The following is a 27,233-nucleotide window of genomic DNA, read 5'->3' on the forward strand; positions in this document are numbered from 1 at the left end:
GGGAGTCTTTCCCCCACCCACACTGTCCCCAGCGGGAGCAGCCACACTCAAGCCTAAAGCTGGCCCATGAAGACTCAACACCCCCAAATACTCTCTGAGCCGCCGCTTTGGGAGTAGTTGACAATTGTCTACAACTCATTCCCAAGACACTACCTGCCAAGTGTGCATTCTGAGGGACAGTCAATGCCAGCCATGTGAATTTCATTGACGACCCCACCCCTTTAGGCTCAGATCCAGTGGGAATGTGGTGTCAGAGGGCTGGCCAGGTTCCTGTGCTGTGTGTGTGTGTGTGTGTGTGTGTGTGTGTGTCTGTCTGTCTGTCTGTCTGTCTCCGCTGTCTATACTGAGCCACGCTGCTGCTGTTCGGCCTTTATTGACAGTAGACAGTTACTTGGTACTATACTACAGAGTCTTGGCACTGCCTGGATGCAGGGTTTTAACACTTAAACACCATGACTTATCAAGAGCCCTAGCACACAGCAGCTGAGCAAGCCTGGCCAGAGGGGCTGGGCTGCATGGTCTAGAGACAGGGATGCACCCACGGAGGTAGGGGAAGGCCTGGAAGACGGCCCTTGAAGACAAGGCCTCGCATCATCCTTCCAGACAACTGGCCCACACGCTGGTTCTTCAGAACATTTGGCCCTAGGGTGTGAACTTCCAGACGTGGGGTCAGACCAGCATCAAGGTGGAAAAGAGACCCGCCTGCTTGCAGAACCCTCGCTTGGAAAAAACAGTCGTGGAACAAGAGCACAATATTAGATATGGGCAGGAGAGGGCACCAATATTCCACGCTGTGCAGGGCTCAGGGCGCTCAGGGCTGGAGGTTCTCGTCTTGTCACGAACATCCCAAACCTGGCACAGACAGGTCTCTCTTTTCTTCCTCTTCTCAGCCCACAGTTTGGGATCCCTTCCAAACTCACTGCTGCTACGGCACCTCCCCTCCTGGGTGTCCCCAGGAGTAGGTGTGAGCCATGATTAAACACTGGGGGAAAGATCTGACCTAGTAGGAAAACGGCCAGGTGCTTCCCAGTAGCAAAAGTGCTTGCTCATTCTCTGAACGGCAGGGCTGCCGGGACTGATGCCTGAGCAGGCTGGAGATGTAACTCGGGGTCACTAGGGAGTCAGGATTGCTGAGTGGTGTGGAGTCTGCCCAGTCTCATTCCAGGGACCTCAGCTGGGGTCGCAATAAAAATAAATACATTTACACATGGTCCCAGTGGTCAGCACAGGAAACTCCAGGAGTGGTGGGCAGGAGCCCATGGCAGAGGTCAACTGTCTTACCTCCAAGGCAGGTCCAAGACTGGCCCAGCCCTTTCCTGCCTCGGGCCACTCTCTGAGGCACAGGCAGGGGTTGCTTTCCTGGGAAAGCATGTGTGCTTAGAGCTTTCTCTCCTGGGTCTCTCTGACACACTGCTGTGCCCCCAGGTGGGCCGCTGACCACCCAGTGCCTGCCGGGAGCCAGACCTCAACACGGCCATGCCCCTGTCTCAGGCCCTGCAGGAGAAGGTGGGGTGGGGTGCTTGACATCCCCCCATGCTTCTGACTTGGGTGCCCCAGAAGTGTCTGGTGGTGGCATGGGGAGAGCAGGAGGAACTAAGCATTGGGACTTCCTCATCCACCAGCGGCTGGAGACACTGTTGTGGCCACGGTGCCTTCCTCCAGACCGGTGGCCTAAAGCAGAGCTATGGCCTTATTCCCTGGAGGACCCAGGTACTGAGCGGAGGTGCCCATCGCCGGGGCCACGCTGTCTGGGGTTGAGTATGCAGCATAGAGACCTGTCACCTGCACATCAGGGAAGGTCTGGTCGCCGCCGCCAGAGACGGGGGTCAGGCTTGGGGCCCCCAGGTCACAGCCCAGTGGGGAGTCTCCAAAGGCCCCCAGCGTCTCCAGGCTGAAGCTGTCCTCCTTCATCTCTTCCCAAAGGTTACCTTGCAAAGACAAAAGCACCGGGGATGAGCTGGTTAAGGGCCAAATAGCCCTGAGTTCAAATCCCCTCTTTAGGGAACAAGGGAAAAGGTCGTGTGTGATGTCCGAGGCTGTGTGTTGTTAGGAAGAGCGGAGAGGAAGCAGAGTTCTAATCCTGGTCTTCCTCCCGCTGCTGTGTGTCCCTGGGAAAGCCACTTTAGTCTCTGAGCTACAGCGTAAGATGGAGATGCTCCCAACACCCACCTCTCAGGGGAGGCCAGGGATAATGAATGGAAATTATTTGGTTCTCACTGAGCAGCATCACTGAGATTCAAGCCCAGAGGACAACACTGTTTCCCCTTCCAGGGAGAGGGGAGCAGGGACATGGCATGTGCCTTTAGGCTGTGACAGACCTATTGGCTGGCTCTCCCGCCACCTGGTCCTGTTCCCTACTGAGGGGCAGGACACAGGGCTGGAACCCAGCAGGCACATGCGTGTTAGGGGCTGGATGAGTTGGGAGCCTTCGCTGATGCACACAATACCTTGGTTGGTTCTTGGATGTCTATGCACTCATCTTCTTACCCTTGACCTACTGAAGGGGGACACTGTGCCGCAGTGTGACTCCACCCCCCCCACCCCCCCGACATCGCGTGTATAACTTTGAAGCAACTGCTGAAGAAAAGTTTGAGATAGGAGGCTTAAATCCTAGATCTGCCCAGTGAGTAGCCAGGGGATCTAGGCTGGTGACTGGATTTCTCTTTGCTTCAGTGTCCTTATCAGCGGAATGAGGACCTGGGGTGGCAGGTGACGCCTAGGAAGTGCTTAGTTGGTATACAGCAGGTGCTTATTATGTGTTTAGTAGGTGGGGTGGTGGTTATAGTGATGATGCTAGGGGGGGTGCAGGCAGAGTGCTTCTGGGCTCCCATCTCCGCCCCTAACCCCGCCCAACCCCCCATGTCTTACACCTCACCCTGTAGAGCGAAGTCCATGATGCTGGGGTCCAGGGCATCCACCTCCGTATTCATGTCGGTGCTGATGTTGAGGAAGTCCCCAGGAGGCCTCCCCATGGCTGGCTGCGGGAGAGGCCCTGGGCTGAGATGGGGTAGGGCATGAAGTGGTGGGGTCTGAGCTGGTGCCGGGGAGTCTGGGTCCAGGTGTGTCTGGGGCTGGACCTGGTGGTGCAGGGGGATTGATTGCAGGGACAGGGTCATCAGTGGCTTTGGCGGGAGCTGGGAGGTGGCCAGGCAGCTGTGGACCATGGCCACTGTGGTGGCGTGAGTCGGCACGGTGGCCTCGGGCTCCCCTGGTTTGCCAGGACGCCGGCAGCTTTCCGGCCGGTCTGAGATGAGCTTGTCCAACTCCTCTGCAGACAAGTAGGAAATGTCACCCAGAAGTCCCTGCGGTCACCAGGCCCTAAGTCCCTGTGTACCACCCATGAGAATTTAGCAACTGTCTTAGACTGTTTCCTCTTCTCTGAGATGGCATGATACATCCTGCACAGGGTTACTATGGAGATGTGATGCCATCCCAAGCCATTAAAAGGCCTTCAAGGAATGGGAGTTGCCATGAACTCCTAACAGCACCCTCCCTCCCCCAGATAGGACCTTACAGCGCAGACCTGTGGCCCTAAGACTTTAGCTGAACTCTCACCAGCCTTCAAGAGGGAGCTGAGGCAGGGAAGAAGGTCCCACGAGAAAGCCAGGTCATTAATCTTTACGGAGACCTTCCCACTCTCTGTATAGAAACAACACTGAAAACCCTTGCTGAGGGCTAAGAGCTGGATCCCCTTCTGCGAGAATGGAAAGAAGCAAAGCACAGACATCACTCTTTTCCAAAAAGTGTGCTTGTAGCCGGGCAACGGTGGCACATGCCTTTAATCCCAGCAGTCGGGAGGCAGAGGCAGGCAGATCTCTGAGTTCGAGGCCAGCCTGGTCTAGAGAGTGAGAACCAGGACAGGCACCAAAACCACAAAGAGAAACCCTGTCTCGAAAAAAAAAAAGTGAGCGTGTGTACCCTAGAGCCCATGTCAAGATCAGAATACAGTCTCAGGTGTGGGCCCTTGCCTTCCGGCTTTCTTGAGACAAGGTCTCCCAAGGTCAGCTCACCACCCTTCTCTATCACCCCACCTTGCCAAAGGATCGCTAGGATTACGGATGCACACTGCCATGTCCGATTTACCTGGGTTCTGGGGATCCAAACTCGGGTCTCGCACTGCAGTTACGTTCTTTTCCCACTCAGCCATCTCCCCAGCCCTGGGAATCACTCCTGTCTGGCTGTTGCCTTTGTCTCCCTGGATGCAGCACCATGCTGATACTGGACCATAAGGGGCCTAAGATCTAGCCAGGCCCCTTTAGAGATGAGAATCTAGAAGGCCAGACGACCAGCCCAGCATCTCACAGCAAGCTGAGACCCAGGCCCGGGAGCCCTGGGATGAGTGCCGTGCTGGGCCTCCCTGGTAGTTTCTGCCAAAGCCTTGTCCCCTGATCCTCCCATCTCTGCCTCTCCAGGACAGGGCTCACAGACACATGCTGCCATGGTCAGCTTTTACATAAGATATTTCTCTCTCTCTCTCTCTCTCTCTCTCTCTCTCTCTCTCTCTCTCTGTCTCTCTCTCTCTCTGCCACATGTGTGTGCCACAGCAGAGGCCAGGAAAACAAAAAAATGCCGGATGCCCTGTATCTGGAGCTACAGACAGTTGTGAGCCGCCCAACGTGGATACTAAACCAAACTTCCATCCTCCGTAAGACCGGGAAGTGCTCTTAGCCACCCGGCCATCTCTCCAGCCCTCTGGTTATTTCCAATATCCAGTCTGATACCATCCCAGAGCCGTGGAGTGAGAGATACAGGGATGGCGGATTCGACGGCGGCGTTTCACACGTCTCACCAGGTCCCTGCACTTGCCAGCTTCTAGACAGGGGCAGGGAGCCCCGGGAGGCTGGGGAGGTGGCGGGTGCATGTGAGTGGTGGGTTGGGGGGGGGCGCTCACCCGGGTTGGCCATGCTGCGGCGGATGGCCGCGAGGTCCTTCCTCTTCCACTTATACATCTCCTCCTCCATCTTGTCGATGCGCGCCAGGTTCAGGGCCCACAGGCAGCCCTTGCGGGAGGAGCCGCTGGATTTGGTTTCCACCTTCTCGAAGCACTTGTTGAGTGACAGGTTGTGCCTTACTGAATTCTTCCAGCCGTCGGGCGCCGTCTGTGGGGGGCACATGGAGGCCCGGTAGACTCCTCAGGTGATCCCCCGCCCCGCTACCCTAGCAATTCTTTACCTGTCTGGGTACATTCAAACTCATGCCTCTCAGGGCAGGACACAGGGGATTCCATCCACAATACCAGCTGTGGTGAGGACAGGGAAGACTGGGTGGGGGCTGTGGCATGCAAGAGGCCCTGCCCTGGGAGCTGCGGACCTGGAGTTGGACCCCAGCCCAGGGCTTCAGCAATGCCTCTTCTTCCTCTCCCACTGGGTAGGGATTAGGGGACACTGATGCTGAGGGCTATGTAGCTGCCCAGTAAGTTCAATGCAAATCACTTTCAAAGGCTCACCGCTTCATTGCTAGGCAACCGGACACTGGGACCCAGCTCACCCAACCCATGTGGTCCAGCATTTCTACTCGGGACACTGTCCAGGCCCAAGAGCCTGGGATATGGGACTCCTAGCTGCCCGTTGTTCTTTGGGGTTTGAAGTTTACAGGGTGGCTATTGGCCAACCATGCTCCAGAGATGGACAGTTCTTCCTAAGTCCTTTTGAACCCGCCAGCAAAGGCTCCTGGTGAAGGTGCTTGGCATCCCGCTGTCTTGCTGAGTTTGTGCTGAATAACTAGGCTGGGCCCTCTGCTCTCGACACCAAGGCGCATGACGAGCTCCGCTTCATCCACCAGAACCCAGTTCAAAAGCCCCGTTCTCTCTCTCTCTTTTTTTTTTTTTTTTTTTTTTTTTTTGCTTTTCGAGACAGGGTTTCTCTGTGCAGCTTTGCGCCTTTTCTGGAACTCGCTTGGTAGCCCAGGCTGTCCTTGAAACTCACAGAGATCCGCCTGCTTCCTGACCTTCCTCTGCGTGCAGTGCCTTTGGTCTGCTGGGGTTAAAGGTCGAGCCGACCTGTGGCACACCACCAGCCGCTGTGGGGCCACGCTGCTGTACTTCTTCTCTCGCTCTCTGGTCACCATCTGCTCTCGGCGGCCTCCAAGCTGCCTGGCCCAGAGCACCTAGCTGGGGGTTTGGGGCACCTGAGGGGCAGCCGCAGACCGGCTAAACGAAGTGGGGCGCTCCGTAAGTGCCTCAGCCTTTAAGTGCTAGAGGAAGCTACTGGCAGTGCTAGCACGTTGGCCGCGGGAGAATACGGGCGATCGCGAGAGAGGGTGGTCGCGTGCATGCAGGTGCTCCTCCGCCCTCCCTGACCGGCACCCTCCCCCCCACCCCGCCCTCCAGACGCCCCCTTAGCCCCTTCCGACACGTACGGGACACCTGCTCCCTCTCACATGACACCTCGTACGCATCCTCGCTCACAGCGCCAGGCTGGCCCGCTCTATCGCCTGCCTCTTCAAGGCCATGGCGATCAGACAGCTGGACCAGAGGTGGGGGCCACACACAGGCCTCAGGTGACAGCCTAAGACCCCTCTGCTGGCACCAGCCCCTCCACACTCCCAGTGTTAGCTCTTCCTCCGCACTTTCCCTGGGCCCGGGCCTGTCCCTTCCCTACCCTTCTCCCAGCCCAGCCACTGCAGTGAGCTGAGAAATCACTCTTGCCCTTTGACCCCACTCCCATGGGCTTTTAGACTTCATCCCAGGTGCTCCCTCCCCGACCCCACCCAAAGCCCAAGGCACACCCTCCGCCCCCATTTCTGCAACTGACTTTTTAATCAGAAGAAACAGGCTCACAGAGGCCAAGCCATCCAGCCCGTGAGGATGGAGAACCAGTCTGATCCGGGGTCAGCTGACCGCATGCCAGTCCCTCCTAAGAGTGGGTCCCACCTGGGGGGGTTCCCTGGGGCGCCAGGTCACCTCTCCCATCTGCCTAAGGTGCCCCGGTGGCAGCCCCTGTGCCCCCCTCCTCCCGGGTCGTCAGACCTCACCTGTAGGAGTAGATGGGTTTGGGGTAGTGTTTGGGGTGCAGCTCCTGAGATGGATGTGCGGTCATGTGGGCTTGTGGGTAGGAAGGGCGTGCTGCAAACGGGGCGCCATAGAGGCCTGCAGGAGGGCACTTCACAGGAAGAGGCGGGGCCAGGCAGCAGAGAGAGAACGGAGGTGAGACGGAGCAGAGGTGACTCACAAACCCCAGCCCGGTTTCTAACTGCAGGGATTTCAACCCTGGAGATGCTCCGGGGTCCCCAGCAAGGCATGAATGGTGCCAGCGGCACAGGCATGGAGGGGATCTTATGCGTGCGAGCCTGGGGTGCAGGCGAGTGAATTCAGGAGAGTCCATCTCCGAGCTTGTGGTACCTGCTGGGACCCTGGAGGCAGAGGGAACTGGAGTGGGGTCGGAGGTGAGTACAGCTGTGGTATTTCCTGTGGGCCCGAGGATGACGGGCTTCCTATGGGGAACTGGTTCATCTGCTCAGCCTGGAGAGGACGAGACAGAAGGTCAGGGAGGGGCAGATGCATGCACGCACGCACGCCGTCTTTCCCAGCCGTGTAGTGGCACTTACGCTGGCTCTGTGGCTGCCTATGGGGCCCAAACCCAGCATGCCTCTGGGGGCCATGGCAGCTTGGCCCCGGAGCAGGGGACGAGGGGTCGCACCCACACTCAGGTCTGCTGCCCCAGCCAAGGCACCTGCAGGAGGAAGGTACAGAGAAAGCCGTTTGCTGGAAATGGTGGCCACAGTGGGGGATGGGGGCCACCCTCCACCCCAGGACCAGGCATGCAGCAAGCGCTTCCAAATCCCTTTTCTGGAATGTGGTGGTTAGCGGTGGGGTTCCTATAACCTGTGTCACCTGGCCAGCCTCAGGGTCCCCGTTTCTACTGACCCCTCACCTATTTACAAAGTTGTGACTGTTAAATGAGATGCTGCCAACCAAGCATTCAGCACATGATTGGGCACGTGATAAAATCCCAATTAATGTGAGCCAATAATGATGATGATGACAGACCACCTTGGCTCCTGTCCTTCATGGGCTAAAGCACCAATTTATTCATTTCCTCAAAGGCTTAATGGTTCCTTGAGAGCTCTAGATTTAGATACAAGAGTATCTATCCCCCTCTTCCTCCCTGAGCTCTGCTAAACTGCCAAAGATTAGCCCAAGAATAACAGATGTGCATCTGCTTCCAGTGCTGGGTCTGTGACAGACATTACTAATCCATCACAGAGTCTCATTGCACCACCTCTAATCAAGTAAAAGTGACCTGTAAAAGGCTGCTGGGCCCTGACTTATTTTACCATGTACCAAACCCTGACAGCTTTAAGATGCCTCCCATATGGACCACTGGCAACACCCTACAGATGAGGAATCTGAGTGGAGGGGCAGGAACATCCCAGTGCTGCATAGCTCTCTTACAGGGCTCTAGATTAGAGTTAGAAAACTGACCAGTGGGCTGAACCTGGCCCATAGCCTGGTTTGTCAATAAAGTTTTATTGGCACATACTTATTTGTTTACATACAGTCTGTGGCTAGGTTTTCACCATCAACGTCTATACTGAAGAGCTTCAACGTATATACTTTATGAATTAAAAAGTTTAAAACAATCTATTTCTAGCAAAGGTACAGCAGAGCGCGCCTATAATTCCAGCACTCGGGAGGCCGGGATAGGAGGATCTGGAGTTCATAGCCAGCCTGGGATATTTAGGGAGACCCTGTCTCAAAAGTAAATATTTCCTGGTCCTTCATGGAAGACGGGCATCAGCGGCCGCTTGCTGTGCACAGTGCTCAAGAAAAATTTGCCCACAGAGCCGTCCTGCCAGACACTGATGTCCACTTCCGCCCTGTTCTCACGCGGCAGTGGCTTTTCTGCCGCTCTCCATCAACGCCGTCTTCAGTCTACTTTCTTTGATTACAACTCTCTGTCATTTACAGAGCACCTCACCTACTAGGTGCCAAGATTCTCTCAGAATCTTCTAGAACAGAGGGCAGTACCCTCGTTTCCTAAAGGGCCGGACAGCAAAGGCTTTAGGCCTTCAGAAAATCTAAAGCCCACTTCAGCACTTGCAAGGCCGGGCCTCGGCTCGCATTTGGCCCCTCACAAGTCTGTTAAAGTGTGAGGCATGCCATTTTCATACCACTAAGGAAGTGTGGACCTGCTCCCAGAAAGACGGGATTCTCCCCATTTTACAGAGATGGACAGAGAGATCAGAGAGACGGAGGGACCTCTCTGGGGCCACTCAGCAGGCTAGTGGCAGGGCCAGGGGTCCCCTCCTCCCCTTGAGCCTACCTGGGTGTGGACGCAGCACACTGGGGCCACCCAGCTCTGTCCGCCCGCTGGCCATCTGCTGCAGCCGAGGCACGTCCACGGCTGTGAGCCAAGACAGCGACTGCAGGTCCCCGGGGAGGTCATCGTCACCCATGGGAGGCAGGAGTCTGTTCCAAACACAAAACCTCAAAATCCAGAACTTACTGAGTACCTCCATCCTGCCACAGTGGAAAACTCCACACCTTGGATCATTTGAGGGGGCCACCGTCCAAATGTGGGTACAATGAAAACAGTGCATATAAATCCCTTCCTGCTGGACATGTGAGACAGGCAGGACACCCGTGAATTCCATCTTTTGTCTCTGGTCCCTCAGCAAAGATGGCTCCACAAACCACCAAATTGAAATTTAAAACACTTCCGGTCCCAAACCCTTGGAATAAGGTATGTGCATATGTAAAAGGGGTTTTACATATGGTAAACTGAGGTTCATCACAATGAGTCCCTTGGTCAAGGTCAGGTGTTGTGACCCAGGCAGCTCCTGGAGCACCACGAGGCCTACAGTCATTAGCAGGCTGACAAAGACATGCATGGAGTACACATATCGCTTTCTGTAGAAAGAAGCCAAGAAGCCGCCGGGCGGTGGTGGTGCACACCTTCAATCCCAGCACTCAGGAGGCAAAGCAGGCGGATCTCTGTGAGTTTGAGGCCAGCCTGGGCTACCAGAGTGAGTTCCAGGAAAGGCGCAAAGCTACACAGAGAAACCCTGCCTCAGAAAACAAAACAAAAAGAAAAAGAAAGAAAGAAAGAAGCCGTGCCAGGCAGGATGACTCTGATAGCCCTGAAGTCCCATGTGCTATGTGGCCAACAGCTTTGTGGTGGCATCTTGTGTGTGCTGTGCTGGGACGCCCATACCACACCCCAGCCCGATCTCCTCAGCACCGAGAGCTGTCTGCTCTGTGGCCAAGAGACCACAACCTACACCCTGCCCTCGAGTTTAAACCAACGTGAGACGGGTCTCGGGAAGAGTGGAGTGAGGGGGGGGGGACCCGTGCCCTAGAACCACAGCCTCTAGGTTCCTCCCGCATCTGTGGGGGGTTCCTATGTGGCCCACTGGCCAGTCATTCCTTTGCTGACATCCCTGTTACCTCCAAGCTCACTCTCTCCCTTCCCATTTCTGCCCCCTTGTGTGCCAGAGCCACAGTTAGTGTTGCCATGACCACACTGCTCAGTTGTCACAGGCCTGGGCCCGCAGCCCATGAAGCCACGGTCAGGTGACCCTCGGCTACCTTGGCCATTGGTTGCCTCGTAGGAAAACAGGGCCTGGAAATCATTTGAAAACCGGCCGGTCCATGTCAGTGGCAACAGTTGGCCCGGCTGCTGTCCTCTGGTGGCCCATTGTGCCACCAACGACTGTTGCCCCTGCGGCACGTGGCCCCCATTGTTCCGAGTCTCGGTGCTATTGTTTCTGTGGTTTCCCGACCGCCACCCCTTTGGCCGGCTCATAACTCATCTATCTGACTGACAGTCCTGGCCCTGGCCTGAGCCATGCCATCTGTCCCCGAGGCCCCCAGAGACGACGGTGTAAAGGGAGGGGCTGACCCCACTCTCTTGTCTTCACCCCAGAGCCAGCCAGCCTCCCAGGGAAGCCTGGGAGAGCCCCACGCCTTCCCGATCACCCATGCCGCTCTGCTTAGGACTGGGCGGGGGAGGGAGAGGCACGTCCCGACTTTCAGATTTCATAAGGCAGGAACTCTGCAAGGCTCCAGGACGCTGACCTGGTCTAGAACCTGCCAGGGATGAATCCAAGAAGCAGCGTGCACAGTTGGCAGGGCCTCAAGCTTGGGATTCTCATCCTGGATTCCCTTAAGTCACCTGCTTAACCTCTCTGTGCCTCGGCTTTTCACCTGTAAATCACAGACAACTGTCCTTGTCACGGGACGTCATGAGCGTCCAGCCTGTGAAACCCTGAACAGCACCTGGTTCCCAACACATGCACTGTGATCATTATTTCTTTTTCGGCTGTTAGTACCAATCTTCGCATCGCAATTAAGAATAGCCAGGCTCAGAGTCAGCAAACACACAGCCCGACCACTGCCGCTAACCGCTTCTACTCACGGGGACACCCTTGAAGTCCGGCCCTGTGCTGTCCCCATTTTACATATAGAGAAACTGAGTCCCTGGGCTGTCTGTCCCTGGGTTGTGAGCTGTTTCCGGTGAAGACTCCTGGAAACGATTCTCATAGGTGCTTCACCGGAGCGGAGCAGGTGTGGGGTGGGGTAGTGCTGTCCTGGTGGCGGCCTCATTTCCCTGCATTCTTTGGTCACCACAGTGTGCCCAACTGCCAACAGCTCAGCACAGCCAAACACAGCCTGGGCCCTCACTTCCGCCTTTGCCGTTCCCCGAGACCATCCTAACTGCCTTCTGGGTATCTCACCCAGGAGGTCCCTCCCAGGTCCCTCCCAGGTCCCCTGACTGTGCTCTAAACTGGTCCAGGGAAGCCCTGTCACAGGGAGACAGACCATGGTCCCAGTCTCAACCGGGACAGGGCAGGATCATTCGGGCCTCCGGCTCCTCTCGGAGGATTCTTCTGTGGACCGCCACATTGCCCCGTGCCTCAGCTCGGTGGTGCTCCCCGCTGCTCCTCTGTAGCTCACCGTTCTCCGCTTAGCCCCCCTGGGGCTCACTCAGGACCCGGGCCCTGTGAGCATCCAGTGCATCCTTTATGTTCCCACATGGCTGGTTGAAAGAGGCCGAGAGCCCAGGTCACTGACTCCAAGACAGACGTGGGAGTGTCAGTCGGGTCTGGCTCTGCTAGGCTGCCCTCTGCCCCCATGAATTCCTCGTCTCTGAGCACCAGGAGGGCTACAGAGAGCAGAACAGCTGACTTTACAGATGGGGAAACTGAGGCTAGCACAGTAAAAGTCCCTTTGCATGCAACTGCGGTGACGAGGACTTAAATCTGGTCTCTGCTGTACTTGTCCTTTTCCACCAGACGAGATCGTCTGCAGTCACCTTTTGGTACAAGCTGGGCCCTGCTCTCCATTCTTGGGGGTTTGGTATTCGTCTTAGGGGTCTGTGACACCCCCATTGCCTCAGGCATGCGAAAGGCCATCCGCTCCTTCCTTCTCCCACCCCTAGCCAGAATGTCTGTCTCCGTGCACCAGCCCTGCTCAGCCCAGCCAACCCTGCTGCGCTCCCTCGATGGAGCACTGTGGGAGGAGTCCACTAGCTCCAAATCCTGTCCCCTCCTCTCTTCATCACACAGGGACCAGGGACAGATGCATGGGAGGACAAAGGGGAATGGGTACCATTCCTCACAGCTGCACAGGGCCCTCCAGATTTCCTCGCCAACCCCCGTAGAAGGCACCCCTGCCCAGCCTCACTTCCTCCCAGGGCTTCAAGGAGTGTAAACTGGGGGTCCAGGACGTCGCTATAGGAGAGACTCCTGATTTGGGGAACTACTCCGGCTTCCTGCCACCAGCCCTCAGGAGAACACTTAATCCCTAGCCTCGGTTTCCCCGAACTGTAAAGTGGGTGTGGACGAGAATAGCGGCACCTCAGACCCACAGAGCTGGTCTGTAAGGGTGTCAGGAGAGGCGGTTTGGGAATCTCTCCTGCCATCGAGAGGGCGTTCGCAGAGCACTGAGAGAGGAGTCCAAGAGCCAGCATCTGTGGCAGCTCAGAGTAACTCTTCCCTCTCCCGGACGAAGATGGGAGGAGACAGTGAAAGCCTGGCCTCGGGCCTTGCAAGCCTGTCCACCATCTCCCCTGTTTCTCAGTGAGGAGAAACCCTGGGGTCACCTTGTCCCTGATGCCCACATGCCTGCCAGTTCCAGGGGGGCAGAAAAAAAGTCACCCAAGACCAGCTCTTCCTACCGGCGCCCCTCCACCAATCTCCTCTCTGGGAGTCTCTATCCCTGTGACTGACAGGCTCTGGGACTCACCCTTCCTGTTGGGTGAAGTCACATGCTTCTGAACCTTTCTAAGCCTCAGTTTACACATCTGCATAATGGGGATGACAGCCTTAGAGGCAAAGCATCCTTCCTTTCTTCCCCCCAGCCCTCTGACGGGGCAGCCAGGGCTCTATATCCCACTGACCCATCTCGTTCCCACATGACCACCATCCGCCACCTGACTACCCATGCACCTGCTGCCAGCTGGCCGTCACTACACCTGGGCACGGGACTCGGGCACCTGCAGTTAATGCTCAGCCCGTGTTCCCTCTTACATTTGGGGGACTCCCCCTTATCTTGTCCTGTGGGGTTGAGTCACCCTCTGGCTGGCTGACCTCACTCTGACCCGGGAGCAGTGTGTGATGGGCCCCGAGGCTGCAGGGACACCGAGTACTGGGTAGGGTGGATGTCACTGCCACGGCCTCCAATGTCTCCGCCGTGTTGCTGTGTTTTCTGTGGGGGCCCCCGTGCCTTTTGTTTGCTCACAGTGTGTGTAACCCGACCTCCCTGCCAGGCACCCATTTCCATGACCCCCCCGAAGTCAGTCCTACAAACCTCTGTTCTCTTGAGCCCTGCTAGAGTCCCCAGCTAAGGCAGGCAACACCCAGGTTTCTGGGGACCCTGAGGGTCTGGAGGGGTGAGAAGGTTAAGACAGGAGCTGAGCCGCCTACTGTGTGCTCCCAGTACTGAAGCAAGGGACTTTGTCTCCTCTACAGGAAGAGCCGCAGAGCCCAGGACAGGTCTCTGCACACAGTAGGCACTCAACGTAAATGCAGCCCACCTTCCAGATGCTCAGCTCCTACTCCCTTGGGGCCAGACCCAGGTATCCCCCCATGGCAACAGCTCACCTTGATCTCACAGCCTCACCCCCACCCTCCTGGGCTGTGGCTGGTGAGAAACTGTTACATCGGCCCAAACGGGGTCCTCCTCTCCAGTCTCCAGGATTAAGCTTGGGAGGGTCAGGTTTACCCAGCTAACATACCTTTTGTGACAGCCTTCAGAAGAGTTGGCAGAAAGAAAGAAAATTAAATGCTACTTAGCATGCTCAAAGATTCCCTGGAAGACAAGGGTGGGGGAGAAGGGGCTAGTGTTCCCCTCTAGAAGAATAGCTGACTTGGTGTGCATATGTGCGTGCGTGCGTGCGTGCGTGCGTGCGTGCGTGTGTGGTGCATGTGTGTGTGTGTACATGCGTGTGTGTACACACACATGTGTATGTGTTTGGGAGGATAGGACCTCAGCAAGGCTGCTTCTCTTCCTTGTTTATACAGTAGCCGGGCTGCTATTCAATACACGACCTTGAGGGTGGAGTACGTAGATGTTGAGATGTTAATGCGCCCTGCAAGTCTACCTAGGGAGTTACGGCTAGTGGGTGGTGCCTCCCCTTATGGGATTCAAGGGTCCACACCCACACCCAGCAGGAGACTCTTGCACAGTTGACCATCACTATGAAGTATTTTGTCCGCTCACCCATCCAGTCAACACTGGACTAGCCACTCTCTGTCCTTTGAAGAAAACCACTGTGTGTGTGTGTGTGTGTGTGTGTGTGTGTGTGTGTGTGTGTGTGTGTGTTGTGGGGGGGGGGGGGGGGAGCACTTCCCGTGCCCGGATCGTCTACTTTTTTAGGGCAGACCCTGACATTTTGGGAAGTCAGTGATCAGGGCAAGGACTCTCCATGGAGCACCATGAGTGGGTGTGGGCCTGAGAACACACCAGCACGTCTTCCTTGCTCATCTCCCACTCAGCGGTGGGAAGGTGCTGGGTCTGACCTCTGACCTCTCTGAACTAAGTTCCAAAGGTTGAGGCGTCTGCTCAGGGTTTTTTTTCCTCCGTCCTCTCCACGAATATAAGCCTGTGGACAAGTGCTGCTGTCTGTCCCTAGTTTTCTTGTCTGTAGTTGGAGACGAAGCCAGGGTCGTCGCTGTAGGCACGCACTTGCTGGGACTGAGAAAGCACCTAGCACCTAGTACCCAGTAGGTACTTAAGAACTCTGTTCCTCAGCATTCTGGGAGTGGACTTCCCTCCCACCCTCGGAGCTAAGGAGAAACCCCGCTAGAGCTAGCGAGGCTCAAGGCTGCTGAGGGACAGAGCTGCACTCCGGCTGCTCTGGGGTCAGAGAGACTAGTGAGGGACGGCTGGCCGTCTAGACCTCCGCCACTGACCCCTGACAGCTGCCCCAGAACTGGGCCGTTGGCTGCAGCCAGCAACGCCCTCCCCTCCCGGAATGTGGGCATTGAAAGTTAACTAACGGCCAATCAGCCCCAGGGGGACGGAGGACCAGGCAGCTGCTTGTGGCCTGCATGAAGGCCCCCCCCCCCCAAGGTGTCTGGATTCACAGCCTGGGAGATCCAATCCACGGAGCAGTCCCTGGAGACATAGAAACCCACATGAGAAGCCCATAAACTTTTCCTGGGCTATTATTTAGGCAGAAAAATGGGAGTTGCTGGAAGCAAAGGCTCCCAGCGCAGAGTAATTAAAAAATGTCCCTGCCAGGAGCAAGCACTGTCCCAAGCTGGCTCACTGCCTTGCTGGCCTGCAGCAGGCACAACGCCCCCCCCCCCAACAGCAGCCTGCTGATTGGGTCTCAGGTTCCATTTTGCAAAGAGGATCTGGGGGAGTAACTGTGGGGGGGGGTGTCACACGGTGGAGAGGTAATATGTTCTTTACTAGTGGCGTATGGGGAGTTTAGGTGCACAGTGCTCACGGGGTGTGTGACAACTTCAGGTCTGAGACCCTATGTGGCCTGTCACTCCCACATCATCTTGACTAAAGCATTTCACCCTGGCCGATCCCTCGAGTCATTCCCTTACCAGGTCGGCACAGGCACGCTGCCCTCACGGGGTGGTTAGGGGACAGCTGGTCACCATTGATACTGTGACTCTGCTGCAGAAGAGGTGACAGCCTGAACCTCAGCCGTTGTGGTGAAGGTTAAGGTGTCCTGCCATTTGGATGCACTAGCTGTCCTGGGGGGCCAGGGTGGGGGGTGCTAGGGGATGAATGACTGCAGGTGGGAAGGGTGTGCCGGGCTGGGTCCGGGAACCTCTGGATCAGAGCTGACAGTCCCCACTTGCCAGCTGGTCAGTGAGTGGGCTACACCGGCCATCCCCCACCATGGGAGCTCTGTCTGTCTGTCTGTCTGTCTTCCCCTGGATTTAGAGCTGGGCAGTGCCCAGTGCTGCAGACAGTTTCTGGGTTGCGCTGGCCTGGAGGTGAAGCCCGAGCCTCAAAGGAGCTCCATTAGGCGGCACGTGTGCATCCCGACTCAGGGATCCCATCTCCACACTCCCCGAGGGCCCTCTGTGGTTCTGGCGCCCACGCATTCCAGCACGGCCAGGTTGGAAGCAGCGATAACTAGTGAAGGAGCCCGAGTTCTGCAAGCTTTACCGCTCATCTTTGTGGCAGCCTAATTATGCCCCATTTAAATTTTTAATTTTCTTTTTTTTTATTATCTGGGGGAACATTCATAGCCCAGCACGCATGTGGAGGTCAGAGGGCAACTCTCTCCTTCCACCTTTTCCGTGGGTTCCGTGGCCCAAACTCGGTTCACTAGCTTGCACCACAGGCACCTTTATCGATGACGACGACAACAACAGAACCATCTCCCTGACACCCCAGTCCTGCTCACTTTAAAGCCAGGAATCTGAAGACAGGGGACCCCTCCGTCTATGGGAACTGGCGTATGTCTGACTGACAGTCTTTGTTCCTCCTGCTCTCTTCCCTGACCCTTCTGCGACTCTATGGAGGTGGAATCAGAAGCCATGCCTTTGAGCTCTTACATCCAGCCCCGGGGAGAACGGACCCTCTCGAGGTCTTCCCCCTTGGAGAGCAAAGGTAGAGCTGTCTGGGTTTGTGCCGGGCCGGCTGGGTGTCTTGTTAATTTTACAGTAGTTTCTACTGTCCATTCATTGTCTTAAGCCAATGAGGGCTCAGAGGTGATGTGCCCAGGAGCATCATACCACGGGCAAGTGGCCGAGCCAGAGAGGGCTGGCTGGTTGCCATAGCAACTCCATGCTGCAGGTGCCCCATTGTACAGATGAAGAAACTGAGGTTTAGAAAGTGCCAGAGAAGCCGGGTTTACCCAAGCCAGAGATGCTCACACAGGCCCCCACTCATGATTATTTACCTCTAATAGCAAGAAGGAAGTCCGGGGTGGGGGGTGGGGGTCCTAGGCTGTGTGATGCTGGCCTCAGTCCTCTGCCCTGAGTGGTGGACTCAGCAGAGGCTGGGAATGATGGGTACAGGAACTGCCTTTGCACCTGGGCCAGGTGCTGCACACTCGCGCGCACACACACACACACACACACACAGCCGTTTGAATCCTTGGCCTCCTTTGTGTCCAGAAGCAGCCTTCTAATTGGAGGCTGCTTGGTGCCTCAGCAGTGGCCCCCCGGCCCAGACAGCCCCTGGGTAAACAGGGTTGATCTGAGGTGACAGCCTGCCTTCCCAGGGTAACCCCCAGCCTGGCCCCGCTGCTCCACCGAGGCATGGGGTTGGCTTTAGGGCCCTGGGAACCAGGTCAGGCTACCCCATCTCAAGGAGGAGAGGCTCTCCCAGAGCACCCTGCCCGTTCCTCCTCCTCCTCCTCCTCCTCCTCCTCCTCCTCCTCCTCCTCCCTCCTCCTCCTCCTCCCTCCTCCCTCCCTCCCAAAGGCTGTGCACACTTGACTGAGCTCCACTCTGGGCCTGGGTTCTCTCACCTGTAAAGAAGGTTTTGATTTTTTTTTTTTTTTGGGGGGGGCTGAACTTCCAACGCCTTTCCCACAAAGGGGCAAGGCCCGTCATGCTCCCCACCCTCACCTGAACTTTGATTCTGTTTCGAAAGCCATTTTAACTTGGGCCCCGCTTTCCATCGAGTTGGCCCATAGAGCTCCAAAGAGAACCTGCCACCATCTAATTCAACAGCATCATTCATTTACATGAGGAGAAAACAAGGCCCGGCAGCTGGGGCGATGGGCTGGCTAAAGGTCACACACAGCACAGCGCGGCGAAGAACTCACGAGTCCCGACCTACAAACTCCCAACACCCACGGAGGGTGGAAACCAGTTTTTTTCCAGAACGCTTTTGGGGTGGGGGGAACATTTCTTAGAGCCCCTGCTGGGGTCACTGGGTGGGAAGCTGCTGCTGTCCCCAGGCTGCCCACAGTCGAACCCAGGAGAGACTCTCCCTTAGAGGGGACGCGCCAAGCAGAGAGAGCCACTCTGAAGTTGAGACTTTCTCCCATCCAGGCTGCAGGCGCCTCAGCCACCACACAGACGGGGACCCCTCACCTGAATTCCTGCGGAGAGCGGTGGTGACTGAGCCCCGAACTTCTGATCATTCCTGACATTTTGGGTGGGATGTCACTTTCTATCATCTCCTTAGAGGGGGGGAAAAAGATACAACAAAGTTCCCATTAGCACCGATGTGGGCAGGGCAGAGACCCACAGTTTCCCACAGTCGGAAAGCGACTCACAAAGTCACAATCCCGGGAAAATCCTACAGGAATTTAAGAGCCAAGTGAGGAGAATGGGTGAAATTCCAAGTTCTTTCAAATTCAAGGGGGAGGAGGAGGGGGACGGGGACGAGGGAGGGGGAGGGAGAGCTCCTAAATGGAAACGCAGAGCTTTGGAAAGCCCTGGCAAAACCGAAGAACACCCAAGAACTCCGTTTGCTTCCAAGCTCTATTCTCCACCGCTATTCAGCTATGATCAGCTTGAAAATGAGATCATCAGCAAAGTGGGACTTGATGGACCCGGGGAACCATCCGCGGGGCTCCCGCCTTGGAGGAGACTCCAGACGCGGGTGCTGGGAAACCAGTCCACGCACCACGCCATCCACCCGGCCACCCACAAACACGGCATGCAATGAGATTCCAGGGGCGTCCCTTAGTCCTCCAAGCCAGGCCTGAAACAGGCGTGGGCAGCTTCCAGCCCCGCTGGGGCTCCTGTGGGTCGGATGGGGTGCGCAGCACGGGCTGCGCTGTGGTACCTGGAGCGGGTCCTGGGAGCGCTGGGGGCGGCGCTGCGGCAGGGGGGTCTCCCTTGCGCTCGCCCCTCGCTGTCCACAATTTGGCCACCGTCGCAGCTCAAACCGTTTTTAAATTTCCCTCTCTGGAGCTGTCCAGCTCTGAGCATGCGCGGTAGAGTGCCTGGGGGTGGGGTGGGGTTGGGGGGGGCGCTTTTTTTTCTTTCCCCTCCTTTTCCCCAGGGGTCACTTACAGGGCAGGGTCAAGGGGATCTCAGCGGGCGGGTCCCAGTAGCTCAGCCTCGTGCGCCCTGGGGCTCCCGGACCTAGGGTGGGGCGGTTACGGGGTGGGGTGGGGGGAGCGACACCCCTCTTCCAACTTTGCGAGCATGCGTGCGGATGATGGGCAGGGCTGAGATACAGATGCTGTGGACAGGGGACCTGGCGGACGGAGGAGGGGAGAGAGGCGCACGCACAGTACTGGTCCCCCCTCTCCGCCCCCCAACCACCAGCCCCGGGAATGTTCCGGGGCCACCTGTGGCTCCGAGAAAGTTGAGCCCGTGCCACGCAGGGGACCGCGACAGGGCCCGGGACCGCGCAGGCCGTTGGGGACAGCGGCCCGCCGGGGCTCCCGCGTTGCTCTGGACTCCGCCCCGCTCCCGCCGCGGGAAAGGTGGCGCGCAGCCCAGGAGGCGCCGGGACAGGGCTCCCGAAACTCCACACCTCTCTGGAACATCGCTCGGATGGTCAAGAGCTACGGGGCCCTCTCCACCTCGGAATGCCTCCCACCCCGTGCCCCCTTGCGCAGGCTCGGGTGGCACTGCTGCCCACGGGACAGCCACACCCTGCGCCCCCCACCTCACCCCCCAGCCAGCCCCGACTGTCCCCATGTTGGGTGTGCACTGTGACCCAGGAGCCCTTAAGTTCAGGCAGAGTCCGGCCTTCTAGGGCTGGGTGTCAGGGTTTCAGTCCCATCCCGTTCATGTCCCCACCCCTTGACACCCTGGTGGTTATGTCCTGACACCTGGCCACGGCTTTCTTGTGGCACCTGGGCGCCCTCGGTTCCTCCTTCTCTGCCTAGAGTAAATACGTTGGCTTGGGCTTTCGTTTACTGGGGAGAAACGTAGTTTCCAGATGTTGATCTGGGCCGTGGTTGGGAAACTTCTCACTTTTCCTCTCTTTCCTACTGACCTATGTTTAAAATCTGGACTTGGGCTGGTTACAGAGGCGGATGAAAGAGTTCACGTGGTCTGTGTTGCTTTGAACGTCCCCAGATGGCCCATGACTAATTCACCTGTTTGGCTGTATGCATCCCAAACATTTGTGGGTGTCTAAACTTCCCTTTGGGGTAACCCTGCTTTCCAGTAAGACGGGATATGGCTCCTTAGAGGAGTTGGGAAAGAAGTTCTGTGTTCTGAGGGCTGGTGTGGTCATTAACAATGAAACCTGAAAATTGCTATGGCAAAGAAGGCCAGGGGTGGAGAGGGAGGGAGAGAGGAAGGGGAGGGAGGAGAGGGAGGAGGAGGAAGAGGGGGAGAGGAGGAGGGAGAGAGAGAACATTGTCTTTGAAAACTCTGGCTTCTCTGTTTAAGTTTTGGCTGGGAGCTGTCATATTTTAAACTAAAGAATAGAAATTTTGAGTTCCTTGCTTGGGGATCAGTTGGTAAAAATAATGACACCCAGACATCACTGCTAGGATGATTTAGAAACCCTTTTATTAAACTAATGTATCTCCCCTTTATGGCATCTCTCTGCTCTCAGTCACCTGGTGATGTTGGAACCTTGGAGGGATGAACTGGGGACAATTATTCTTTAACAAGTGTCAGGGGAGATTCTACAATCAAGGGGAGTTCAGGCACCTGGGCTGGGGGGACCCGTCTTGAGCCTGCCTTTCTTAGTTAAATGAAAAAGGACGCAGTTCACCTGACCTCACAGCTTCCTGCGTGGGGAGTGGATCCCAAGCCTCAGACTGGGTCTGATTTTGCTGCACATTTAAGATTCTTTGATAGCAAGAGCCCCGTAAGGCTTCCCAGAGAGGGAGTCTTGGAGCAGGGAAGAGCAGGGTAGGTGGGTTTTTTTTGTCCTAATCTGGGACTGTGTATCTTATGTTTTGGTGGTCAGTGCTGAGCAGGCTTAGGGTGCTGTGGTTGGGAGAAAGTATTTGTCCCTTCGGGGGGCTGTTGATGTTGTCTGAGCTGGTCATAGCCAGTTCAGTGGTAGCTGGGAACATTCATTTATCCTAAAAAACGGGTTTGGACAGCGTTCTCACGGAGCAGCTGATGATACTAACTCACCGGCAAAGGTCAAAGCAGGTTTTCTTCGATTGAGAGGCTCAGGTTCATTACAGGTCATGAGTCGTTCTCCTTTCTCCGTAAATCTTGGCTTTCCCCTTGCTAACTGTTCTGAGCTGCAACATCAGGACCAGTTCTCTCTCTTCCCACCCAGGAGCCACCCAGCCCAAGCTGCTCAGCCGAGTGATCTGCAGGGCGTGTCTGTGAGGGGAATGACTAAGATCTCTCTTCACCCAGAACCGCCCAGGGTCACAGCCCCCTAACTGTGCGTCATGCACCCGGTGGGCGCGTGAGAGCTGCTGGTGTATTTTTCCCGGCTTTGTCAACTGCTGGAAACAAAAACTGCTTAGGCGACCAGAGAAGTTTCTCAATGGAGACAAACTATTCAGCATCCTCTTCAGCAGGCGATCGTGACCGTGGTTTCTGAATCTGATTTCTTAAGGTTCAGTAGCCCAGGAAGACCACTGCCAAATGTCAGAAAGCAGCCCTCGGATGCTGAAGCATGGACTTTTTCTGGGGGAGACGGTGGAGGATGGGAGGACGCTGATCTCTCTTGCTCGCCCCTGTGTGTCAGCGTCCCCTTGGGGCATGACCTTGGAGGTTCTGCTACTAACTTCAGTTACTTATTTCATCTTTATGAAATCCTGTTGTCTCCACCTAGACCCAGTTCAGTGGCTGTCCTGTTTACATCTCATGGAAGGGCAGAGGTCATTTATAAAACCAATCCTGTTAAGGAACGTGGGACAAATGGCAGGAACTTCTGTTTGATTTTAAAGAATTTCCCTTCCTTCTCAGATTAGAATAACCTCATGGGTTGTTATCAATTATGTCCCATGATTTTTATGTGGTCTTTTTTCTCTGGGGTGTATTTCTTTTGAGATTTTATTTCTTTATGATCTAAAGAACAAAATAAAGGGGGGGGGTTCCCTGGGACTTGAAAAAAAAATGTTAAGACCCTGAGTTGAGTGAGGAGTCTTTTGGTCGGTGTAAAAACTCTTGGGCTTATGGAATCCCTGGGCTGTGTGTCTGCCTGGCTGGAGCTGTGATGCAGCAACCGAGGGATTCACAGGCTGGAAACGGGTCTGATCAGACCTTCTGTGATAGACTGCGGCAGGTCCTTGAAGTTCAGTGCCAAGTACATGCACGCTGGCAGCGGATTCCCCTTATAAATAAAGAGGAGTTCAGAGCAAATGCTTTGGGGACAAACTTCATGGTGTAATTCCAGCGAGTATGGTCTTGGTTGTGATAACACCCAAGGCACTGAGCAGTTAGCCTATTTGGCTTAACCTTAAAATTAACGTCGAAACTATAGTGGGTGCCTGCAATCAAAACAGCTTCATCTTGGCTGTCTCTTGGCAGCTATTACTAAATGCACGTCTCCATTATTAGACTGTTAAGTGGCGGTCACTAGGTCCTGAAAACTTCTGAGACACCTTCCAAATCTCTACAGACAGGATGGGTTGTGTCACATAATCTTAGCTGGAAGCGCTTTGGGGGGGTGGGGTGAATAGCGTGTCTGGGCATCTCCTGCCGAGCGGAGAGGGCCTTCCTTTCTCAGCCTCTCCTAAAAGAGTGACAGCTGTCAGCTTGCAGGATGGTGGCTAAACAGGGGCACCTGACACTTCACGGGCTCTCAGGGTCGAGGGAGGAATTTCTGGGTGGTTCTGCAGCGTGAGTCTCCCAGGCAAAGGCAGCCATCCAAGTCTGTGATTTGAGAAGGACCTCAACTTTTTTTTCTTTTTCTTTTTTTTTTTAATGCACAATTTTAGAACACGGTGATTTCTTTTCTTTTTTCTTTTTCTTTTCTTCTCCCCCCCCCCCCGATTTATTTGTTTATTATGTATACAGTGTTCTGCCTGCATGTTTGCCTGCATGCCAGAAGAGGGCACCAGATCTCATTACAGATGGTTGTGAGCCACCATGTGGTTGCTGGGAATTGGACTCAGGACCTCTGGAAGAACAGCCAGTCAGTGCTTTTGATCTCTAAGCCATCTCTCCAGTCTGGATCTCAACTTTCTCAACCAATAAAATTGGGTTTTCACTGAAGTGGCCAGGAAGATGGACCACAGCGTTGACACCAGGAAGGCTAGCTCTTTCAGGGTGATGCCATCACGGTTCTGTGCTCCGAGGTGCTCTGGATTTCTGCCTTCAGATCTCACCAGGAAACACATTTGGCTGTCAACAGTGGGGATAATTGTCTTGCCTCCAAATTCCGTAAAGGATTTCCTTTAGTTAATTGGGGTGATTTTTCTCCCACAAGGGACTTACTGCTTCTGCCTCAAGACTCATGCACTGGGCACAGCCTGCACACAACTCACACACATGGCCTCTGAGTCTATGAGACAAGAGTGTGACCATCACTGAATTCATCTTCTATTCTCTCTCTGCCTCTCTCTCTCAAGTGTATTTTCTATCGGTATTCATCAGAGCAATGAATCATAACTTCCTTTTCAACAGTTTGAATGAGATGCCAGCATTAAAAACACTTCAAGTTGGGGGTGCCGGCTTTCCTTGGAGAACCTGAGAACTCTGTCCCAGGAGGCCCACGAGGCCTTGACACAGCCGCCAGCTGGGACTAGGCACAGCTGTCCCCCCAACCCCAAACAGAGAGGCGATAACATGCCCTACCACTCCTTATTGCCCAACCCCCAAGTCCTAGGTCTTCCCATGCATTTGCACGTGGCTCTTTCCGGCCATTAGTAGGCTTCTTATACTAAAGACAAGAGTAAATGTGTGTGTGCACACTTGTATTCTCGCTGTCACACGAAAGCCTGAGAAAAGTTCACCGGATGTGAATAAAAGCTCTTTAAAATTCTTTTAACATGCCGGGCGGTGGTGGCGGCGGCGGCGCACGCCTTTAATCCCAGCACTTGGGAGGCAGAGCCAGGCGGATCTCTGTGAGTTCCAGGCCAGCCAGAGCTATATAGAGAAACCCTGTCTCAAACAAACAACACACACACACACACAATTCGTTTAACATTCATTTGCTTTATTTGTGTGTATGTGGTAGGAGTGTGATAGTTGAGGAAAATAAAATTTTTTTTAAGTATGGTCCACTAAAATAGAAAGTGGGGACCAAAGAGAGCACAGGAAACAGCCTCGGCTGGCATTCTTGCTCTTTTTATATCTGAAATACATAGAGCAGCAGTTCTCAACCTGTGAATCATGACCCTTTGGGAGTTGAATATCAGATAATCCTGCACATCAGACCTTGACAATTCATAACAGTAGCAAAATTAATTATGAAGTAACAATAAAATAATTTTATGGTTGGGGGTCACCACAACATGAGGAACCATATTAAAGGGTCACAGCATCAGGAAGGTTGAGAAACTCTGATGTAGATAATGTTGTAACCCATGGGCCAGTAGAGACAGGTGTATCTTAAAAAAGAAATCTATCTTCCTGCCAGGAGCCGGTTCTCTAATATCACTGACTGATTTTTGGGGGCTCCTCCTTTGTTCATGAAGGTCCTTTAATAGTTCACTGCTCAACTGACCATTTGAACAGGTACTTTCACTGTGAGTCGTAGCTGATCTCTCAAATGCCACACAACCTTTAGCAGGATTTAAAGAACTGTGTAGAACTCTTTCTCAAGCCTTATAGCTCTTTCTTGGTCTGACAGTGCTCCCCTGTAACAAAGAGTCCCCTCTGAGAGTGCTCCCCTGTAACAAAGAGTCCCCTCTGAGAGTGCTCCCCTGTAACAGAGTCCCCTCTGAGAGTGCTCCCCTGTAACAAAGAGTCCCCTCTGAGAGTGCTCCCTGTACAGATCCTCTCGTGCTCCCTGAACAAAGGTCCTAGGCTGGCTGTCTCCATCCTTTTGCATGTGTCTCCAAAGTGAAGGTAGACAGCAGCATGGGAACTGTTTGGATGTAGTACTTGGCAGCCTCCTCCTTGGTGCAAAGTGGCAGTCCCCCGGGCTGTTTGTTTTAGAAGTGGTAATGTCTCATTGTAACAAATTATACTTAAAAATCATTTAGTGTGAAATTGCAGATTAATCCCACAGGGACCGGGTCTTAACAATCCCCCAGCCCTTTGGAGCATACAGATGGTGAATCTGGAGTTTACAATGGGAACAATCGCTGATTACATGCACGGGTGTAACGGACTAAAAAGACCTCCCCATCTCAGGCTGGAGAATGCGGTGGAGGTCCTAGTGCCTGACCTGTTCGGGACACTCCAGTCCCTAAGAATGTCGGCTTCGTCTCCAACTACTGCACGTACGCTTCTCCAGCCATTCTGTGTGCTCTGAAATCTCTCAAGTGAGTGTGTGGAAAGCGTTCTGTTCTCTGGGTGTGCTCAGCTGTAACTCTTCAGAGTGCATCAGAATGTTTAAGCAGTGTCGTGGAGAAGCCTGTCGTGAGAATGTGGTAGATAAGTCCGCTGAGAGCCCCTGGTGCACTCTGTAGATGGAGGTGGGGTTGTCGTTGCCTCAGAAATTAATCGGTGTCTGATCTAAAGAAGACTCTTGAGGACGATGACCTGATTTTGAGACTGCTCAACCAGCTGAGCCCCCCAGCTGAAAAGTCCTGATGTTGCCAATGAGCATGGCGCACTTGGACACAGTCTTGATTGAATATAGATCATCTTAGAGTCAGCTGGAATTTCAATAAATTACAGCAGGCGGGGTTCAGTGTCCACCACCCATCTGTAACTCTAGTCCCAGGAGAATTGACGCTCTCTTCTGACCTCAGGCTCAGACATATGCGCAGGCAAAACATCCGTACACATAAAATAATTCACTGAAATGCCTGAAGTGGGACCAGGAAGCCGGATGCTCATCCTTGTGAAGGACTAAGAGGGTGCCCTGCCTAGGATTCTCTCAACTGGGAACTCCAGTTGACTATAAGGTGATTAATCAAGGTTTGGTGTCCAAGCATGCCACACTCATTTTCAACATCGGAAATGCCAAGGCATTTACAGTTGCACCCGGGTCCTCTGGAAGAGCAGCCAGTGCTCTTAACTACTTAGATATCTCTCCAGCCCCAGCAAGCATTTTCCTTCCAAGCGGTAGAAACAGTACCCTCTGTTGGAAATGGGCTGCTTCCTACCTGTTCTCAAGGACACAAAGTTTTAACCCTTTGGGGGCTTGCTGTTTTCCCTCTCCCTGTCACAGGGTTAGGGGATCAGCCTGGCATAGGGTGGAGAGTTTCAGAGGACATGCAAACAAGCTGGAGTCTGAGATCTGGGGGCCCTCTTCATCCCCGGAGTTCACTTTCAACACGGTTAAACAGCACACGACAGTTTGCCAATACAACATTCCTGCTGCTTATCCCTGAAGCCAGGGATTTGGGACAGTGTTGGGCTAGCTCAGGAATAACGGCAGTATCCCTTCTCCTGGACCAATTAATTACCTCCCCAGAAGGGGCTTATAGCCCTGTCTGGAAGAGACGCCTATAACTGTCTCAGGCTAATGCCAGCAGTGCCCTGCAAACGGTGCCCAGATGATGTCTCATTCAGAGTAGTCGGCAAAGCCTTTGCCTCAGAAACCAATGACACAGTAACCTTGATTATGGCCAGATCCATTCCTTGGATAGTCTTTAAAAAAAAATGTATTTTGTGTGTATGTGTGTGCCATAGCACATGTGTGGATGTTGGGGCGGGCGGGCGGGGGTGGGGGGAGTCAGTTCTCTCAGTTCTCTCACTCACCAAGTAGGTCCTGGGACTGAACTCAGGTTGCTGGGCTTGGCTGCAAGCACCTTTACCCCATGAGCCATCTTGGCTGCCCTGGAAAGTCTATTTCTATCCAGTTTGAAATAGGCATTGAAGTGTCAAATGCAAACTTTATAATCTGTCGATGCACCGTT

At 54.7% G+C, this 27,233-nt stretch overlaps 1 protein-coding gene across 2 annotated transcripts; it reads right to left on the reverse strand.

The window, feature by feature from the left end:
- Positions 1 to 276: 276 nt before the first annotated feature.
- Positions 277 to 18,545, reverse strand: Foxn4 (forkhead box N4). Of its 2 annotated transcripts, none has more exons than XM_028854741.2 (10): positions 18,460 to 18,545; positions 9,264 to 9,409; positions 7,546 to 7,670; positions 7,340 to 7,450; positions 6,973 to 7,100; positions 6,437 to 6,463; positions 5,921 to 5,952; positions 4,892 to 5,128; positions 2,876 to 3,268; positions 277 to 1,928 (listed from the first exon to the last, which is right to left on the reverse strand). In XM_028854741.2, exons 1-10 carry the CDS (start codon positions 18,543 to 18,545, stop codon positions 1,672 to 1,674), a joined length of 1,542 nt encoding a protein of 513 aa, XP_028710574.1. In that variant the 3' UTR covers positions 277 to 1,671. The 2 variants fall into 2 exon arrangements, with proteins under 2 accessions (XP_028710574.1, XP_028710573.1); XM_028854740.2 differs by having other exon boundaries at positions 7,340 to 7,459.
- Positions 18,546 to 27,233: the final 8,688 nt, after the last annotated feature.

The sequence above is a fragment of the Peromyscus leucopus genome, chromosome 23, assembly GCF_004664715.2.
Source record: "Peromyscus leucopus breed LL Stock chromosome 23, UCI_PerLeu_2.1, whole genome shotgun sequence".
NCBI lineage: Eukaryota > Metazoa > Chordata > Mammalia > Rodentia > Cricetidae > Peromyscus > Peromyscus leucopus.